Source organism: Pteropus alecto, unplaced genomic scaffold, assembly GCF_000325575.1.
Source record: "Pteropus alecto unplaced genomic scaffold, ASM32557v1 scaffold98, whole genome shotgun sequence".
NCBI lineage: Eukaryota > Metazoa > Chordata > Mammalia > Chiroptera > Pteropodidae > Pteropus > Pteropus alecto.
Window position 1 is genome coordinate 14906178 of NW_006443570.1, and position 20564 is coordinate 14926741.

The following is a 20564-nucleotide window of genomic DNA, read 5'->3' on the forward strand; positions in this document are numbered from 1 at the left end:
TAAAGGTCAAGATTTTTTTGCATGTTTCGGTCATTAGACTATATGTATCTTAGAAAGGACGTATAGTTAGAGTACTGTGTTTAAAAGTTTCTTGAATTAATTTTTTCCTGTGTTTTAGATTTCTAAGGATAAATACCGAGAAATGGAATTGCTGGATCATGTGGTAGTTATATTTTTAATTTTTTGAGGAGCTTCCATACTGTTTTCCATTGGCTCTACTAATTTACGGTCCCACCAATGGTGCACCAGAATTCCCTTTTCTCCACATTCTCGTCAACACTTGTTTTTTTACTTATTGATGGTAGCCATTCTGACAGGTGTGAGGTGATATCTCATTGTGGTTTTATTTGTCTTTCCCCGATGATTGGTGACGTTGAGCATATTTTCATATGTCTGTTGGTCATCTGTATGTTTTCTTTGGAGAAATGTCTATTCAGGTCAACCGGAAGGATTCTTTTAAAACCTAAGTCAAATCTTGTCTCTGCTCTGGGCAAAACTCTCCAATGGTTCCTAGCTCTCTCAAAATAAAAGTCCTTACAGCAGCTTACAGCAGCCTCTATAATTGGCAGCAAGGCCTCTCATTTGTCATCATGCCCCAGCACTCTGCTCACCTCCCTAACCCACAATTCTCCCTTTTACTCAGTTCTAGCTACTCTAGCCTCCCTGCTTTTCTATTCCTGTGTCAGGGCCTTCGTATTGGCTGTTCCTTCCGTCTGGAATACTCCCCTCCCCAGCGTCCACATGGCTCACTTCTTGAGCAACCTCAGGGCTCTTGGTGTCACTTTCTCAGTCAGCTTTCCTTGGCCACCCCATTTGAAATGACTACCCTAACCTTCAACATCCCCTTTCTCTGCTCTATTTTTTATAGATGTTTCAATCATCACACACACACACACACACACACACACACACACACACACACACTCACTCACTCACTTACTGTCTCTCTCCCCCACTAGAATATAAACTTCATGAGGGCAACGATTTTTTATCTGTTTGGTTCACTAATGTGTCTAGAACAATGGTGCCCGACACGTAGTAGGTGTCAGTAAATATTCCTTAAATAAATAAAAGGGGAAACATTATTTTGAACTAGACTATGTTTCCAGAAGTGAAGGGATACACAGAAGCTCTTATAATAACCAGGAAATCAGGCCTGCTTTCCTTGGGGTGGGTTTTGTCTTTTTAAAAATTAGATTTATCTTTGTATCCCTTTCATAATTCTTGGGAATAACAATATAATTGGCTTCTTAAAGATGTCTGGACAATAGAGCACAGGAAAGAAACTTGCCATTTGGGAATATAACAGTATGTATCTGGTGAGAAAATTAAATAAATATGTGAAAATAGAAAAGAAATATATTTGTATCGTGTGGTCTGTTGGCATAAACACACATATGCAGAACCCAGGAAACCTGCTTTGATGATCCCTGCTTTTGATGTTGTCCCCCTCATGTTTGCTCCATTTTTTCTTTCTTAGAAAGTGTCTCTTCTTTATATCTACATATAGCACTTTACATGCACCCAGGAAAAATTGGTCATCCAAGCACGCGTGAAGTCCTGCATATCCCAAAGATTCCTCTGAGAGAGGAAGAGAGGGAGGGAGGGGGAGAGAGAGGGGCTTTATAGGCATCTGGATCAGCAGATTGCAATTTCTCAGGAATATTTAGCCTGTTTGATGCAATTGGGACATGTTTGAAGTGTTAAAACATGGATATGACATATGCTGCTGTGTGGTCCATTATTGGCAAACTCCTATTTTCCAGAGCAGATATCAATGACTTTTGTTTGAATTAATTCTTCATTCAAACAGGACACATCGGTCCTGATTTTTCTTGGGAAGAAGTTTGCTCTTACCTGCCTCCTCCTGACCCACACTCTTCCTTGCTCCTCATGCTCCTCCTCCACGAACCTGCTTCCACTCACCGTTAGGATCATGAAGCTGGTTTAGTCTCATCCTCCTGGCCTTCTGCGGTCCTCTTGCTCATTGCCAGATCACCACATTTAACTTGAACAAGACTCTCCCCAGTTAAGCCTTTCCCCTCTCCTCAGATCTTCCCTTCCTGACTCACCCTTGGTTCCCTGCTGGATTTGCCATATACCACAGAAATGAACATCATTCAACCAATTATTGGCAGTTTTCTTTATCAAGCATCAAATTTGTGAAGAAGTTATCTGGAAATATCAACCAGATAGAAGACTACATGACAAGGCGTTCTGGGATGAAAGAAAATGAATACCAGCACTCACAACATACCAAGCAGACTTCGAAGCATTTAACATGTATTAACTCATTTATTCCTCAAACAACTGTATACAGTAGGTGCTATTATTATCACCCAATTTTATGTAGGAGGACAATGAGGTCCGAGTTAGGTAGGAGAGTTGGAGATTCTAATCAAGGCATTCTGGCTTCAAAATGAATATCAAAGACATGCCCCCAACTGGGGGCCAAGTTCTCACATTCCCTGGCTGTCTGCATTGGTTTTATCCACCCGAATCCAGCAGCTAATAATCCAGTTATCTCTGTCTCTGGGGGGAATAATTCACTGTTTGGCATGGAAAATTTTAATACATTTTAAGGTAGGTTTTCATTACTGATTTCATTTATTATCCATGAATGTTAAATGAAATCTGCCTTCCCCAGAGCTCACCCTAGAAAATAACAGTGGCCATCGTAAAAATGGAACCATCTGTCTGTTAGCCTGGGCTCAGGGTATAAAGAGAGACCCTGGAGATGTTGGTTCATAGAGTGTTAGAGGAAAGTATAGAGATTTCTAGTTGCAAATAAATCTTCAGAGTGGGTAATTCCCACCTGGACCCATATACAGTGGTCTTCCTTATCCCTCTTAGAGCCCATGGAGGGAGGTACCTGTTTGACTTATTATTTTTTTCAATTACAGTTGATATTCAATATTATATTAGTTTCCGGTGTACAGCATAGTGGTTAGACATGTAACTTACAAAGTGATCCCCCTGATAAGTCTAGTACCCATCTGATACCACAGTTATTACAATATTATTGACTATATTCCCTATGCTGTACTATACATCCTCGTGACTATTTTGTAACTGCCAATTTGTACTTATTAATCCTTTCACCTTTTTCACCCAGCCCCTCAAACCTCCTCTCACCCAGCAATCATGAGTTTATTCTTCGTAATGTTTCTGTTTTGTATGTTCATTTATTTTTTCTTTAGATTCTACATGTAAGTGAGATCACATGGTATTTGTCTGTCTGACTTATTTCACTTAGCATAATACCCTTTAGGTGCATCCATGTTATCATAAATGTGAAGATTTTATTCTTTTTTATGGCTGAGTCATTTTCTATTGTATATACGTACATCTTCTTTATCCAATTATCTATCTACTGATGGACACTTAGGTTGCTTGCATATATATCTTGGCTATTGTAAATAATACTGCAATGAACAAAAGGGTGCATATATCTTTTCAAATCAGTGTTTTGGATTTCTTTGGATAAATATCCAGAAGTGGAATTGCTGGGTCATAGGTAGTTCTATTATTAATTTTTTGAGGCACCTCTATACTGTTTGGCATAGTGGCTGTACCAATTGGTCCGATTGATTTAGAAAGAGGTGCTAACCTTCTTGGGGGCTCTCAGTTGACGGGGTCACCTTCTACATGTCTTGATTTGCATAGGGTTTGGTTAGGAAAAGCCCCTAAAGACTTTCCCAACCCATCCATCCTCCCTTCCTGCCACCTCCACCTCTGCCTAGATGACCTCTTGGGTGAATAAGACCTTCTGGATTCACAGGGTTATTGCAACAATGCAAGATCTAAAATCTATCAAAAGCAAACACTTGCTGTTTCAGAAACATGAGTCTGGATATAAGGCTCCAGTTGAGGCTGGGGCTTGAGGCCTATATTCCCTCCTCTTCCTGGAACTCACAGGGGCCATCCAATAAGACATCTCAATTAGTGACAAATGACTTTGGCCTCTCTTGACACATGGTGGTTGGCCTTGGCCTCAGCCTTTCTCAAGCCAACTACGAGTTTTCACTTGACCACTTCAGACTAAATTACATTGTCCAGGGGAGCTAGGAACCAAAGGAGGTCAGCATTTCCATATCTATCCATCCCTGCCCTGGGCACGTAGCAGGTACTCAGTAAATTTGCTTGGCTCACTCAGAATTGCATCTTCCAGTACACTGGAATTTTGAAAATTCTTTTGGTCGAGGCCTGCTAAGCACGATTTCCTTGCTTACACTTTGGGAAATACTCTGTCTAGAAGAAAGAAACCATTAGAAGTGAGAAATGCTGGTATAGCTATGCTATATAAAAGAGGAGAGAGCAAGAGGACAGGTCCATCTTTCTTCTTCCCGAGTCAACACCAGATTATTTATGGCAAAGCTCCTGCTGGCAGAGTGTCCTCGATTTGGCTGTTCCCATTTTGGACTATTTGTATACTTTAGAGTCCCTATCAGAAGGGGAAACCTAGGTAGGAAGTGACACCCCCAAGAGTTCACTCTCCTAGGGACTGACAGTCTTACAGAAAGGATGAAAGGCTAGAATTAATGTTTAAAATGTGGTTGAAAAAGTGACCCAAAGGGTTTCCATTCTTGCTGCCTTTTTATCTGTTCCTATGACCACAGTCACCAAGAATTGGCTCTATCACTTTACTCCTATGAGTTGCAGAGAAGAAAAAGGTGTTGGCTCCTGGCCTGGCCAGATCCCCTCTGATGGCCTTGCGGAGTGTGACTGGGAGACTGCATTCTTCTTCTTACCTTACCAATAAGGCTGGCGCAAGGACACGGGCACATGTGGCAGGGAGCCTAGTGGAGTAAGTAGAAAATTCCAAGGAGACAGGGGTCAGGAGTTCTTGGTAGAACCATGGCAGGGGAAATGTCAGAGACAAAAATATGAGACTCTGGACAGTGATAAAATAGTTTTAATGGGAGGCTTTCTGAAAGGACAACTTTTTCTTGTGCTATCAAACAGCCAGTTTCTCTGCCTTGGGGTCTCTTGGGAGTACACTGGCTGAAACCCTAGCCCTACCAAGAAGGTAGGATGCTACTCTGACACTACTACGTTCAGCCCTTCCAGGCATCTAGAGGTGTGTCTTAACATCAGGAGATTGGAGTTAGCTGGCAGTCAGTCCAAAATATACAGTGTCCCTGTGTGTGTCCAGGCGCGAGGGAGTGGGGCAAGGGCTTCACTTCCAATTTAGGATATTTCTCCATGGGGGAAGAGAAAGAGGCAAATCACTTTGAAAATTCAACTCTGACCTTTACAAAGAAAACACTTTAGTATTATATACAAGGCAGAGAGGTGAGGAAGTGTAGGGGAAATTGCACTTAATTACAGTAGTTTATAGTTTACACCTATTGGACAAATTTACTTCTTTAAAAGAAATCTCAAAATCAGTTGGAATGGGGGTGGGGGGTGGAGTTTGCTGATATTTACAGTGTGTTTGGCTCAGTTCAACAGCACGTGTCCTCCTCTCCTCATTTCAGTAACAGATTCAAGTTTTCACATCAGTTTGTTCGATGAAGGAGCATAATGTAGAAAAGCTACGGCTTTCTCTCTTCCTCTTCCGTGATTTCTTGTCTCCCACCTCAGAAACGGATGGGAGGACTTGACATCTTGGGAGAGGCATCATGACAATACTGCATAGAAGGGAAGCTGGGCTTCAGGCTGTGCCTCCTGAGAACGGATTGTCTGAGGTGCCAGCAGGATGTCAGGTAAGCAGGGACCTCTTGCAGGTGCGTGTCAGGTCACTGGGCTTTTCCGTGACAGCTGCCCAGAAGGTGATGGTGTGGAAAACAGAATCCTTGTTGCTGTGCACAAAGTGAGTGACGTGTGGGTATCACCAGGCTTGGAGAGGACACTGCAGAGAGAGAGAGAGACAAAGAGAGAGAGAGAAGAGAGAGAGCTCAGCTGTGTGCAACTGGCAGGGGCATGCACCATTAGTCGTCTTCTCCAGGGGAGCTGAGACCCAACTCAGCCAGCAAAGAGCTGGAGGTAGAGGGCTGGGGACCTAGGGCCTGCTCAGCTCTGCCATGTTGGTCCTGAAGCACACTCCTTGTAGCAAAACCTGCCAGCCAGCTTTTCCAGCCACTTCAGAAAAGAGAAGTGAATTGCTGCAGACCTTGAAATAGTCATAACTCGCTGACTTTACCCTGAAGTTGGGCTCTTTCTCTGAGAGTGATGTTTATAAGGTGCTCAGTTTGGTTGCAAAAGCAGCTGGATCGGGAGCTCTTGCCTGTCATGGAAATAAAGGTCTCTTCGTAAGATCTGTAAGAGCAGGGTCCTAGAGACCACTGCTTCTCAAACTTTAATGGACCTATGAGTACCAGATATCCTGTCAAAATAAAGATTCTGATTCAGTGGAACTGGGCTGGGCCCAAGACTGCATGTCTTATCGGCTGCCAGGTTGTGCCGATGCTACTGATCTGCTTTGACAAATGAGGCCTCGAAGCACATGAGAAAACCGGCATTTACTCCAACGATCCATCGGGGAGGGAATGTGCGAGATTGCAAACTGCTTTCCGAGGTTTGTTACTCAGACACTTGGAGGATGAGGAAAAATATCCAAGGGCTGAAGGCCTCTGATGCCAGACTTCCGGTCGGCCTGGGGCAGGAAACCCCAGAATGGATGGGGAAAGTCTCTGAGAGGAGCCACAACCCCATCACAGGCAGCCTCCCTGCCAGAGCCCTGGGCTTTATACATTTCAACTGTCGTGGGACATTCCTCTCCTTTTCCTTCCAGGGAGTCCCTTTTTGTTTCCCTCTTTCTCCTCCTTCTCTTTCACTTTCATTGGCATCTCAGGGGGGAGATTCTACCTTTTGGCTTAGTGGCTTATTCTCTCAAGAATCTCTTTCAAACACGCACATACATATAGCTACCCCTACTACTACAGGCCTGTTATCCTGTTATTATATCATTAATCAGTGTTCCCAACCATAACTCTAGATGGATTTGCCATTATGTCCATTTTACAGAGTGGAAAAACAGAGCTCAAGGAGAGGTGGTGACTTGTCCAAGGTTTCAGAACTAAGAGAGTATGGAGTCAGATTCAAACCCGTTCTGGGTGCCCTCCCAGCATGTGTCCTTTCTATGAAGTCTGAGGTTAGGAGTCTTCTACTAGCTTTGTGTTCTTGGTCAAGTTACCCTGTTTCCTTACCTATAAGACAGAGATTGTTGAGGGATTAGATGAGCCGACATGTGTGAAGTACTCTGAATGGTGCTCGGCGTAACTGTTCTTATTAGCACTGCTGCACAGGATGCTTCAGTCCACACTACTCTCAAGAGCCCTTCAGAGTGGGATGGAGCTGTGCATTCGTGTGAGGAGGTAGGTTTCTAAACCTTTTAAATTCTTGAGGCCTTGCTCAGGGTCCTCTGATACCCTTTGCCTCCTCTTCTTCCCTTCACCCACCCCCCACTCTCAAGTCTCTTTACTTCCCACTATCAGCCTTTTTCCAATTTTCAGATTTCAGGTGGAGGAGAGAGAAAATGGCTTGTGACCTTGCAGGTTTCAATAGAAGAGCAAACAAGAAAGGCAGATAAGGAGACGCCAGCGAGATTCTATGACCTGTCATTAGGGATGGGCTTCCCAGCTATCAAATGTTTGCTCACATAATAAAATGGTGGCAGAGACCTAAATGTTGTCAAAGGAACTAGAGTTATTTGCCCCCTTCAGAGTCTAAACACAAACATCTGATAAGGGGTACACTGCGGTCCTTTAGAATCGGGGCCCAGCACATGCAACCCCACGGGAGGCCTTGCCCAGAGGATCCCTGAGTGACTACGGAGCCCTCCGTCTGAAAGGTGTGGTGTCTGTGGCGATTGTGAAAAACTTCCTCATTCTAAGAGGATTTGTTACATAATGGTAATGGCTAACATTTCTTGAGGTCCTACTGCGTGCTGGGCACCATGCCAAGTTAAGGGCTTTACATGCATCATTGCATTGAATTCTCATATTAACCCTTTGAGATAGGTAATTACCATTCATTCATTTAACACATTTGAATGCCTTCTACATGCTTAGCATGTTTTTAGGCACTGGGGATGCAGTCGTGAATAAGGCCTTGTGCACATCCTCACAGAGAAAGTGAGGGAGCGAACACGTACAGGCGCACATTACTGTTCCGGGCAGAAGGTAACACAAATGCAGATGTCCTGCAGCAGCATCACTGCAGCTTTGGTTCGGCTGAAGCTGAGTGAGCAAGAGAGGTGAGGGAGGAGATGAGAATGGCAGGGCCGGCAGTGGTCTGATCACAAAGGGCCTTGGAAGTCTCCGTTTCAGTTTGGCTGCAATGGGAACCAACATGATTGATTTCCTTTTTAAGAGATAATTCTGGCTGATGTGTGGTTAACAGACCCTGCCCACCACAGTGAGGCAAGAGCGAAAGTGGGAGTGAGAAGTTAGGGGCCACTGCAAGAAGTCAGTGAGAGACAGGGGGGCCGGACTGACGGCATGGTGAGTAGTAGTCATATTTAGGATACGTTTCGAAGGATCCCCAGCAGAACTTATTGATGAACTGAATGTGGGCTGTGGAGAGAAAAATCAAGAATTCAGGTATCTCACCTGAACAGCTGGGACCATTGTGGGAAATGGAGAAGCCCAAGGAAGAAGCAAATTGGGTAGGGAGATATTGGGGTAAAAGGAAGAGTTCTTAGTTTAGGCAGGTTCAATTTGAGAGGCTCATCAGATATATTAGGCATGCATATGTACCTGGCAAAGCTGCACTGGGTTTGTGAATGGGCTCTCAGGAGAGAGGTCTGCGCTGGAGACAGAATTATCAGATCCACCAGTGTGTATACTTGATCCAAAGTCAGGGGATAGAAGGAGATTACCCAGGAGTGAACAGAAAAGAGATGTAGCCCCAGGGCCCGTCAATGAATAAATGTGAGTCAGATGAGTTTCCTGCTAAGGAAATGAGTGCCATAGGAGGAGAACCAAGAATACGTAATGTCCCAAAATCCAAGTGAAAATAGGAAGGAGTGATCAGTTGTGTCAGAGATCAAGATTAAAAAATGATGAAAATGAAAAGGAAAGAAAGAGAAAAGTAACCATTGGGTTTGGCAACATGGAGGTATTGGTGATCTGGACAAGAGAGGTTTCGGTGAAGCATGAAGACAAAAGCCAGTCTGGAGTCTTCTCAAGAGAGAATTGGGGGTGAGGAAGTGGGGACAATGAATACAGATAACTCACTTCTATTATTAACTTAAGGTAGATTAATTATAGCTCTATACTTAAGGTAATGAGTATAATTCCAGTTTTACAGATGAGGCAACTGAGGTCTAGAGAAATTATAAATAATTTGCCCAGTGTCTCACAATAGAAAAGCTTGTGCACTTAAACCATAAGGAAGATCACTCCTTTTGACCTCCTGAGTACAGCAACGGGAAAATAAATGCCCTTGGCATTTAAAATCCTCCTTTCCAGCTGGAGAGACACTCACGGTTGCCATCACCGGAAGCCAAGTCTGACCCAACTGCCACGGACTGGGTGTTTTGGGTCAAGCACCAAGCAAAGTGTTTTACAACACTTAACTACATTTAGTCCTTTTAAGGATCTCATTATCTTCATATTACAGGTGAGGAAATTGAGCTTAGAGAGGCTAAGACTCTTCTCCGGGGTCACGCAGGTAGAAAGTGGGAGAATCTTGAGCCTGGGTCTCCCAAGCTGTTGCTCTCAATCAGCAGAAGATACTGCCTCGCCACCAGTGGAGAAGGTTGGGCAAGTAGGGAACAGCTGCGGGGAATTTATGACAAGACTGCACATCTCCTTGTCAGCAATCCTGACTAGTGACTACTCTGGGGGCCCTCTCCTGACCTCGCTATAAACTAGGAAGTGAAGCAGTGGGTAGAAAAGTTATGGAAACATGAGTCGGCTCACAGCCTGCCCACACTTGTTCTAACCGAGGAGCTTGCTGTGGTCTTGTTTCCAGACTGGCGGGCATTGTTTTGCATGGGCTCAGGCACAGACCCACTCAGATGGTAACTCGCCAGCACCCAAGGGTTGAGGAGGAGGGGGAGGCATCAGCTCTGGAAAGGATAGCTGCCAGGAGCTGCAAAAGGATTCCCAGTGAGAAAGTCCCAGAATGAGGTTCCTGAAACACAACCCATAAGGGCATGTCTACCTTGGCATAGGAAATACTGGGATCAGATAAATAAAAGTTCAAATTCTGGCTTTATCCTTATACTTGCGTAACCTTGGGTCATTTTTATGGGTGCTTAGAAATGGATATTAGAAGGTAAGTGTCGCTGAATGGATTTATAGTGAGAAGACCAAAATCTGGAAGTCTAGCTTCGGAATTATCATCTGTGTGAACTTGGCCAGATTCCTCCCTATCTTTGAACCTCGTTTTTTTTTGCTCTGTAAACCAGGCATAAAAATATCTACCTTGCAGGATGGGTAGGAGGTTAAGCCAAGAAAGGTAAGATGGAAAACTACCTGAGTGCTGCTTGACAAATAAGAGGCACTCAAGAAATGCTAGTTCTGAATTCATTCATTCATTTATGTGTTCTTTCATATTTACTGAACACCTACTATAGCCTAATCATTTAGTTAAGCACAAAGAGCTTGGGTGCTTTGAGAGGGCTTGAACTATTTGCCTTTTTCCTGGATGGGGGTGAGAGGGTGTATTCATATTTACTGAACACCTACTATAGCCCAATCATTTAGTTAAGCACAAAGGCTTGGGTGCTTTGAGAGGGCTTGAATTATTTGCCTTTTTCCTGGATGGGGGTGAGAGGGTGTCTATGTGTCACCAGGAGAACGGGAAGCAGGGGTCTGGAGCCCAGGTTCACAAGGCGGGATGCGTTTGAGACATGGTGATCCTAATCCTGAGAAATTTTATTGCTAGAACCTCCTTTGACCACATGCAGACCAAGCAATGAGTTAAATATTGAAGGAGTCGATGGAAAGTGTCTCCTAAAGGTTCACAGACAGAAAGGAGAAGGAACAGGGAGGGAATTACCACTTTGAGTGGGGACTCTGTACCGGTCACTCTCAGGCACTTTGGATATTCTGTGAAAAGGGGGTGGGATTTTCTCCATTAGAGTTGAAGAAACTGTCTTCCAGCGGTGAGTAAACTGCCCAGTCATGTAGCAGGGGATGAATTCACAGAGTTGGGATTAGCTCGGGTCTGCTGGAGAGCACTTTCCTAGCATCCTAGGATGCCTCTCAAGTAGCATTGCCCTGGCTGTGTCCCTTTGACTCAATCAACGAGGAGCAAGGTGCACATTAATGGCCTGTTCAGTGAGCACATAGGCACATGAAAGATTCCGAAAGCCCTGCCTTGTGGGGTTTAACTGCTTAGGCCAGCCATTCCCCCAACATATTTGACCAAGGAATCATATTCTCCTCATATCACATGCCCCTGATTCCTGGCAATGGTCTTGAAACTCCTTTCAGAAAATACTTTAAAAAAAGAAAACGCAGAATTGCCACTAGATTTGGAACTTGCTTCTGACCCTTTGCCTTCAGAACAGAGTTTATACATATTTTCTTCAGCTTGGATTCCTTCCGCTGACAGCAGGCAGCACCTTTACACTCATTGTACTTCCTTCTGCCTTTACCATTCCCTCTTCTCCTCCAGTTTGTAGGAAGAAAGTTTCCTGATTGGCATATAGTTATGTGAGCATGATGTTTACTCTTGTTCCTCAGCGTTAAAGACCATGAGAGCAGCAATTACTGTGGGTATTTTAAAGAAAGAATGTTGGAAAGCAAAGATTGTTTAAGTGAGATGAGTCCAGCATTTAGAGTCAAAAACCAAAGTCTAGAGGTCCAGTTCTAGAATTTATCACCTGAGTGACCTTGGGCAAAACACTCTCCACCTCTGAGCTTAGTTCATTTCTTTGGACTTCTTAAGTACCCTTTCTACCTGTGTGACTTCTTAAGAGGTTTCAATAAAAAGAAAATGATGACATAATGTTCATGAGAAGTATAAACTGTAAAGTGCTACATGAATAGTTTTATCCTTACTAAGTGTAATCATCATTCTTATCATCTCAGAAGTGAGTCTATCATCTGACTCCTGAAATGTCTGGGAACTTGGCGACAACTTCACAGTAGTTCTAGAGGGACACGAATGCAGCTTTGAGGATGGCTGGCCACCCTGTCCAGTGGAGGGGAGAAGCCATTTAGGGGGCTGGTACAAAGTCTTGGAGAGCATCTTGAAGTATTTTGATTAAGAGACCATTTCCTGAATTCAGAGGACTTGTTTCAACAAGCGAGCATCAAAGTCAATTTGAGAAAGACAGGAATAATTAATCACAGTCCTGTCTAGAGCTGACCAAGCGGCAGATGGATTGATAAACCTTTCAAAGGGGAAGGTATTCCCAAGCAGGGCTGCTGCGCCTGGCTGCCCCCCTGATTGAGATTTGTGAGCACAGATAAATGTTTTCCCTGCTCACTACAAAGAGTGGGAAGTCGCATGGGAGTCGAAGGGCAGGGCAACAGGGGGTGTCCTTTCATCTTCCATTGGGTGAGAGAAGAGTAGCAAAGTAGGTCCCACACACCTCTCCCTCACCCCCAGCTCTAGAGCTCAGCTGCCTAGGCCGTGTGTGAGCACGCACGCGTGCACCCAAGATGTACCAGGCACTTTGTCTGCATTACCTCATCGAATCCTCAGAACAAGTAGACTTTACAACTCTCATCTTCAAGACAGAGAAACAAAGGCTCGGAAAGGCCAAGGTCACCAAACAAGTGGTACAACCAGGAATAGAACTCACATGCTCCACAATACCACGGGCCCAGAAGGAGATAGGGGCAAAGGGAAGAGCAGAAAACCCTGAGCTCATGAAAGAACTTGCTCAGAAGCATGTGGCAGTGGATGAGGTGTGATTCGCAGAGCTCAGGTGAAAAAAAGACCATTAACAACACCAAACCCTGCTGAGAGCCTCTGACATGAAGTTCAAGGCTGTTGCCTACTTATCTAGTAATCAATAAAGGCCAAACAGTTCCCACACTGCATAGACCCCAGCTACTAAAAGGTCCTATTGTATTATTCTGGAATTGTCATCTGTGTTCAGACATCTTGTCCTATTTTCTCTCTCTTGGTGCCCCAATATGGTCCAGCTGTCCAAGCTCAGTGATGAGCCTTGCTGTTGGTTGTCTCTACTACACCGTTACCTCTATATGGCAGTGGGAATTACTCATCAACTAAAATGGTACTAAGCCTCTGGATTCCCCACTCTCAGTGTACCAGGGAGTCTATTCTAAGTTTCTTGATGAAACACCAGGTGAATGCAGACCCCTGGAAGGACAGGCTGTCTACTATGGAGTCCTTGTGAGTTGGTAGAATTGTGTCATTCTCTGGAGCTTACAGTGTTCTAGGTCCAACATGGATCCTGGACTAGGGGAATCAGCCTCAGGACCCCTGACTTACGACGCACTTTGTCCATTAACTAACTTGTGGAAAATCCTAGGGATCCCTCTTGCAAAGCACGAAACTCCACAGAGGGACTGACTTCCTGTGCCCTCCTTGGAAATACCTTTGCTATGGATCACTGACAACCTGTTGGGTCATATTCAACCTCAGTGCTGAAAGGCTCTGTGTAATTCAGGCTCCAGTGACTTATCAAACTTCAGTCCTCATTTAATGCTCTTGTTGGGGACACTGGAGGAAAAATATGCCCCTAATTTAACCTGTGACCCTGTAACCTCATAGGTTTCTTTAGCAAGTAACAGGGAGCCTCAGAAGGACCAGACTTATGGCTGAGTCCATGCCTGCCACGCTCTCTTCACATCAATGACTTTAGTCTTCCTCCCCACCCCCCTACTCCCACTGGTCTTACCTGTTTACTAGACGACATGTTGGTGAGCGTACTGATGCTGCTGGTATCTGTGACCACCATCGCAGATGGAAACCGGGAGGTGTGGGAATACTGGGGGGGTTCTTGTTTGTGTGTGTACACTGGAGAGACAGAGTGAAGACAAAGTCCAGATGCAGATCACATGGCTGTATGCACATTCCACACCATCCCACACCACAGACTCTGTGTTTCTGGGTAGATAAAAGCAGCGGTGGTGATGGTGCTGATGTTTGGGAAGGAAGTGTTATATGGTAAGGAGAATGGCCATATGTTTAAATCCCAACTCCTTAACCAAGTTACTTAACTTCAGTTTCCTACCTGTAGAATGGGAATGATATCTGTTATAGGATTAGAAGAGATTATGTTAAAAGCACGTTGTACCAAATAAATAGACAGCCTTGCACAGTATCTAGTACATAGTGGCGGACAACACTTCTGTGGTGGCAGCACTTCTGTTCCCCTGACCTTCAATAAAGTGTTAGATGCCTGGGCATCAACAAGTAGTGTATGTGGTGCATCTGGGAGTTTACGTCAAAAAAAGTTCTAAGTAGCTGATAAACATGAAGGAGCTGGCTAGCACATGCTTACCATTTCTGCCAGGACTCAAGTACCAGATCTCATGCTAACAATCATAGATTAATGAATAATTGTAATTAGATGTGAGTGTAATTAATTGTGTAATTCTGAGCTGTTCCAGTGTGCACTAAAATGCCTTATGACATCACAGCCTTATGATGCCCCAGAAATATGAAGGATGATAGACAAAAGGAGACTAGATTCGAATTAAAATTCTAGGACCATGTGACTCATTTTTTAGTTTTTCTAGTACTTATCCATCATTCAGGAACCTTTTGATGCACATTAGTTATCCGTAATATTTATTTAAATCCTAGGTCACATGACCCACTAATGAAAGCACGTGGATGCTTGGCCTTGAGGGAGGGACTACCCTGTTCCACCAAGAAATTCTCCAGTAAGGAACAGGGGTGAAGGTCATTGTCTGCCACCTCAGCTTGTCCTTCCCATGGAGGAAGGCTGGTTATTTCCTGGTCTGAGGCCCCATGGGCTATCTCTTCGTAGCCAGTCAGGTCAGCTGGGCCTCAGCAATTCATAGATCTGGTGATCACTCTCTGACTGTCCCACCCACCCAGTCCTGGCCACTGAAGAAGCCTGCCCAGGTGAGGGGGCAGGGGCAAGTGGGGAGCATATTGCCAGGAAGAAGAGCATATTCTCTTCTTCCTGAAAAGAAGAGAAGTAGGCATCTGTGGTCCCAGACTCTGCTACAGGCTGTGGCAGATTTTTTAGAAGCCATGAAAATGTGATTGGAATGTGAGATGGTGCTTAGAAACCAGCTCCACAGGCCTGAGGGAGGATAGAGCCCGGAGGATAAAGGAAGGCTGACTGTTTCCTTCAGATCTGCAGCTCCGCCAGAGGCGGCCAGGGGAGAAACTAAAATCCTCTTCCCCATTCCTGCCTCCTCCTGTTATAAGGAGTCCCTTAGTATAAATAGTCACTTGTATTTCTATCACTCTCGGTGCTTACCAAACACAGTTCATATCTATTTTTATTTCATCTCTATAATCGCTCTATATGCATATCATTTCTATTTTACCGATGAAGAAATTGAGGCTCGGAGTGGCTAAGTAATGTACCAATGGCTGCATAGCTGGTAAGTCTCAGAGCCAGGATTTAAATCTAGGTCTGTCTGACTCCAAGACTATCACACTATTCCAGAGACTTCTCTGATGTTCCTGTGGGACCATGCCTGAAGCAGAGTAGCCATCCTTTCAATGATTTCTCTCCAAATTAGTAAGCCAGGGGCTATATCTTAATTTAGCCAGAGGACTGCAGGCCTGGGGTTCAAGATGTGGGAGGCAAGAGATACAGGAGCAGGGGGGTAGGTGGGAAGTAAGTGGTTGAAAGGTAGGCCTAGGGTAGGAGTAGAATTGGAGATGGAAAATAGCCTCTGTGTGGGGAGCAGAAACTAATATTCCTTTTCCAGGATGGCATGCAGGTGATATTTTCCACCTCTATTCGTGTTTATGATTAGAGATGTTTGGAGTATATAAATTAGAAGACATGGGGACTCTAGAAGATTCTTCAGTTTCAAGGAAGGCAAACAGGATGTAAATTATATCCTAACTCTAATCATTTGTTAAAGGCTGCTTAGAATTTCGGACTGAAAATGGTAAGTTGAGGGTCACTGAGAAAGGTACTATGGCTGACTGGTGATACCATCCATGGGCACCAACGTGGGAAACTGTGGCAAGTGTTCCACATACATGCCGCCCCTGCTCTCTAACGCCCCTTCCAGGTCAGCCTCAATTGTTCTCCTCAAACCTCCCCCGGGGAATCTTGGGGGTAAAGCAGAGGACTTGAAAAGACACAGCACCACCCACGAGTTACACTTGAGAAACTGTCTTGGTTGCTCATGGGCAGGGAAAAGTGACAAAACCAACGAACTTCCGAGAAAATTCAGACCCAGAGAAGGAAGAGGTTGGCTGCCGAAGGCCCTCTGTGTTCCTCCCCAACACGCCCATGTCCTTACTGTGTGAGTTCTGCAGCTGGGTCACAGTGGCCATGAAGGGCTGCTGGGTCATGTGGCTGCCTGGGCTCTGCTGCATGAGGGGCTGCTGGTGAGGACTGTGCAGCTGCTGGGAGAACTGCACCGGCTGCAGGGCCGTCAGGCTGCCGGCCACACTGTTGATGACGGGGACGCTCTGTGCTTGGGAGGTGTTGAGGCCTGTGGGAACAAGAGGGAAAGATCAGAGGTGGCTTTGCGGGTGGGGAGAGGTGAATGGACAGCAGTGATTATTGAATGAGCCCTTGCTGTATGCTGGGCACTGGGCTGAGGCTGTTATGTGAGAGATTGCATGGGAAGCAAGTCTATAGGCCCATCTTACAGACAAAGAAACTGAGGCTTGAAGAGATGAAGGGACTTGCTCAAATTCCACAGTGAGTTGTGGATGGAAATGGGCATTAGACAGATCTGACTGAAGCCAGAGGGTCTTTTCAAGTCATCTGACCTCCCAAACTTAGCTCCTCTGAGGTTTCCAGGGCCCTGGAAAAGCTGACTCTACTTGCCCACTCCATCCACGCCTGTCTCTGAGAGAAGCTTGCCCTGGTGGTGACCTCAGGGCAGAGTTAATTTAAAAGTGTCTATTCCGAGGCGCAGATTATTGCCCAGATCTGTCTGTCCAGCAGAGGGCAGGAGTGTGTAGGGACCCACATTTTGATTAAAAAGCAAAGCAACCTTCACAGTCCTGGGAATATGAAGTCTGAAGACACTCATTTAGTGGCCTTGTGCAAAGACCCTGTGAGAGGCTAGGTTCTCATTCTCTTGACTGTAGAAGAGAGGGGGAAAAACCCTGGAACTCAGCCAGTCTATGAAGTGAGCATATCTTATCAGCTAACACAGGGCTTGTGGCATCAAAAGGAGCAGGTATTGGGAGGAAGAAGTAGTAAGTTAAAGGTTGGCAGTTATAGTGGGTCTTGCTATGTTTCTGTCTTGGGGATATGAGGGCCTCTGTGGTTCAGTACTGTCTATATTCTGAGATCTCTTTCGAACCAGGGCCAGCACTGCAAAGATTGGCTCCCTGGTACCCACATTCCATCTGCTCCTTAGGCTGGACTCTGGGGAAGACAGCTGAGGCAGCTGGGAGTGGGGAAAGACACCCCAGCCTCTTTCCTGGGGCCACCGATATTCCTTTGACCTTGCTTTCTGGGAAGTGGGAGAAAGAATGAAATGAAGAAGGAAATCCAGAAAAAGGTCTCTCTTAGACAAATGCAGAAGGGACACCTAGAGAGTCTTTCCTGAAACGGAAAAAGCAGGTCTGTGGGAAGTCTTCCATGGAGATAGCACAAAGACCTCAACAATTGCCCACTCAGAGCTTTAGCTGATACTGTTATCAGAAACCTAAAAGGTGAGCGAAGGGGGAATAAGCCTCCTCCCCGGCTCTCCTGGGTGGGGCTCGGGGGTGGGCTTCTTTGATCACCCTCAGAATAGCACTCTCTCCAGCTCCCCACAGGGGTTCAGCTTCTCCCCAGGCCAGTGTCTCACCTGATAACCTGATATAGTTTCCCTCTCCTGCCTTCTACTTATGGTCTCCTTCCTTCTCTTAGGAAGCCCCATAGATTTGTTGTTTTTGCCAGAGCCCATTGTCACTGCTCTTGTTAGGAAATCTCTGCCCAGAAAAGCAAATTATCCTGTCTAGAGTGGATGACATTTGAGGGCATAGTTCTAAAACCTGCCTATGCTTTAGAATCATCTGGGCGAGCTCTTTAAGAAATATACATTCCTAGTCCCCACCCGAGACTTAATGAGTTAGAACCTTTGGAGGTGAGGCCCAGGAATCTTATTTTCAACACAGCCTGTGACCCTGATGTGCCTCAGTTCCAGGATTGAGAGCCACTGATGTCATTGTAGCTTCCATGGAGTGTGACTCTTGGCCTTTTCATCGGTTTTCTGGGCACTGGTTCCTGCTTAAGCGTGTTGTCCAGACCAGTAGTTGAGTAGAGAACAAAGAATTGGCACTGCCAAGCAATTTGTTATCACATTCTGCACGGCCTCTGTGGTGCTGAGGCAGGGCCTGCGTACTCAACAGAACATGAGTTGGCTAAATGAAGATGCTTGCAACCAATACTTCATCCTGACACTCCACAGGTAGGACCACTGTGTCTCAGCCAAGTTTTCTTGTGATCTTCTCCATTCTTCATATGCCACCCCCCCCAACTCCAAGTACACACATACATACACACACACACACACACACACACACTAAGGTCAATGCACACTCTGATGTTGCTATTCTGCAGTAGGAGATTAAGATTATTGTGAGACGGTAGAGAAGCATGGATGAAGAAAATTAGGAGGAACTAAATTGAAAAATATGGAATAGACTCAGGGACAATTTTAGTGCCTAAGAAAATATACAGCTGTGTGTGCCAGCCAAGCTTGACATGGAAAGAAAGGAGGTAAATGGGATGGTTTGTGTGCCACTTTGGTTTTAGATATAAAGAGGTGGGATATCTTACCCATGGGCCTTTTAACCAAATCTTCCAGAAGGCAAGCAAGCTGCTTTTGGATAGCCTATCTCAGTTTTAATGGTATTAGTATGATTACCTTATTTTGGAGAGGGCTCAGTGAAAAGGAAATAAATTTAAAACAATTTTTTATTTTGTAAGTCCTCTAAGGGCTTCTCCGTTCCCATTTTCCTCTGCCAAAATAAATTTGGGGTGTACCAATTTCCAAGCGGCTAAGGATAGAATGAGAGCCATACACACTCATTCAGTAAATCTGCATGCTTCCTATGGGGCTAGCTCTGTTTTGCCCTTAAAGAGCACATAAGTCATTCTCTTCGGAAGTGACCCAAGTTGCTACCTGGACTGAAACTATTTAGAAAGAGAGGGAAGGAAGGAGAGGAAAAGGCAGGAACAAATGAAGAGGTGGTCAATGTAGGCACTCAACACAAGGGAGGCCACAAGGACAATGCGGCAGTTCCATGTTGAAAGAAAGAAGAGCAGTGTGCCACCCTTAGATCTCTCTCGAGGCTTCTCAGTAACACTTCCCAGGGTCACAGTGATGACTTGGCCTGAGCTGTCGTGATGAAGCTGAAAATACACTGAATACTCATCAACATCAAAACTCTGAGAGGTATCCACAGACACAGCTCGCATCAATCTTCCCATGCTCTGAAATGGCCCATCTGGGATGGGGTTCAGGCTCCCTGTGGAATATGAGCCTCCTGGAGCTGGAAGGACCTGACCCATCTCCCTGTCTTCAAGGCATGGGCTTAAACAACCTGTGTCTCCTTAAAGCCCCGGAGATGCTTTGACTGTTTTCCTCAGAGTTCCCTCTCATTGTATTTTTACCACTGGCCAAAGAAGTCTCAGATGACCACACAAAATTCCCTGTTTAGAAGGAAGCCCATCGTGATTTGCTCCATCTTGACAAGGAAACATCAGCACAACCTCTTGGAAAATCTACTACATACTTAAGGATAGGAATGGACACTAGACAAAAGTATAAACTACAATATTATACATACTCATGCTCTATAGATTCACAAGCATGTGTATACACACTGTCATTTGATCACCTCAGTTAGCCATTCTACAGATGAGGAAAATGAAGCTCAAAAATGTTCAATGATTGGGCCTAGGATGCAGAGCTGGTAAGCTGTCACCAAGATTCAACTCCATTCCATAATTCTTCTCTTGCTTTAGGCTGTGATCCAAATATGGTTGGAGAGAGAGATAAGGAACTAAACAAGGTGAATCAAATCTACAAGTGGTGGATGAGTTTGAAGGAGGTCTCCTTTAGTCCCTTTTCATCAGGTTGACTCACTCCCCATGCTGCTTCTCCCTGCCCCATATTTTCTGACCGAGAACAGAGCTTACTTTGTGCGATGGCCATGACTCCAGAGAGGGGTGTCATGATGAGGTTTTGAGATTGCTGGGGATTATGGTGGGACAGGCTGTGGATGTTCGTCAAGGTGCTGACGGGGGGCAAACCACCTCCTGAGACCGAGATCTGCTGGAGAGAAAAAACAAGAGCCGCATAAGTGAAATTGGGACTGCAAAGAGCAGTGTCCAAAATGACATTGCTTAGTAATGATTTGGCACAGTTAATTCATGATAGATGGATAAATTCATTCATTCATTCATTCATTCATTCACTCACTCACTCACTCACTCACTCACTAAATAACAATCAGTAACCGCCTACTGTGGGATAGATGCTGTTCTAGGTGCTGAAGACACAGCAGTAAGT

The 20564-nt window shown here is 45.0% G+C and overlaps 1 protein-coding gene across 5 annotated transcripts in view; it reads right to left on the reverse strand.

The window, feature by feature from the left end:
• Positions 1-4897: 4897 nt before the first annotated feature.
• HNF1B (HNF1 homeobox B) overlaps positions 4898-20564 on the reverse strand; it is a 50821-nt gene continuing 35154 nt past the window's right edge. For 2 of the 5 annotated variants that reach the window (XM_015599236.2, XM_015599237.2), the window contains exons 6-9: positions 20192-20327; positions 16341-16535; positions 13775-13893; positions 4898-5854 (exon numbers count right to left, since the gene is read on the reverse strand). In XM_015599236.2, the coding sequence (XP_015454722.1) occupies positions 5834-5854; positions 13775-13893; positions 16341-16535; positions 20192-20327 (471 nt within the window). In that variant the 3' untranslated portion in view covers positions 4898-5833. The remainder of the gene's footprint in view (positions 5855-13774; positions 13894-16340; positions 16536-20191; positions 20328-20564) is intronic. The other 3 variants (XM_006924932.3, XM_006924931.3, XM_006924933.3) reach the window with 2 other exon arrangements.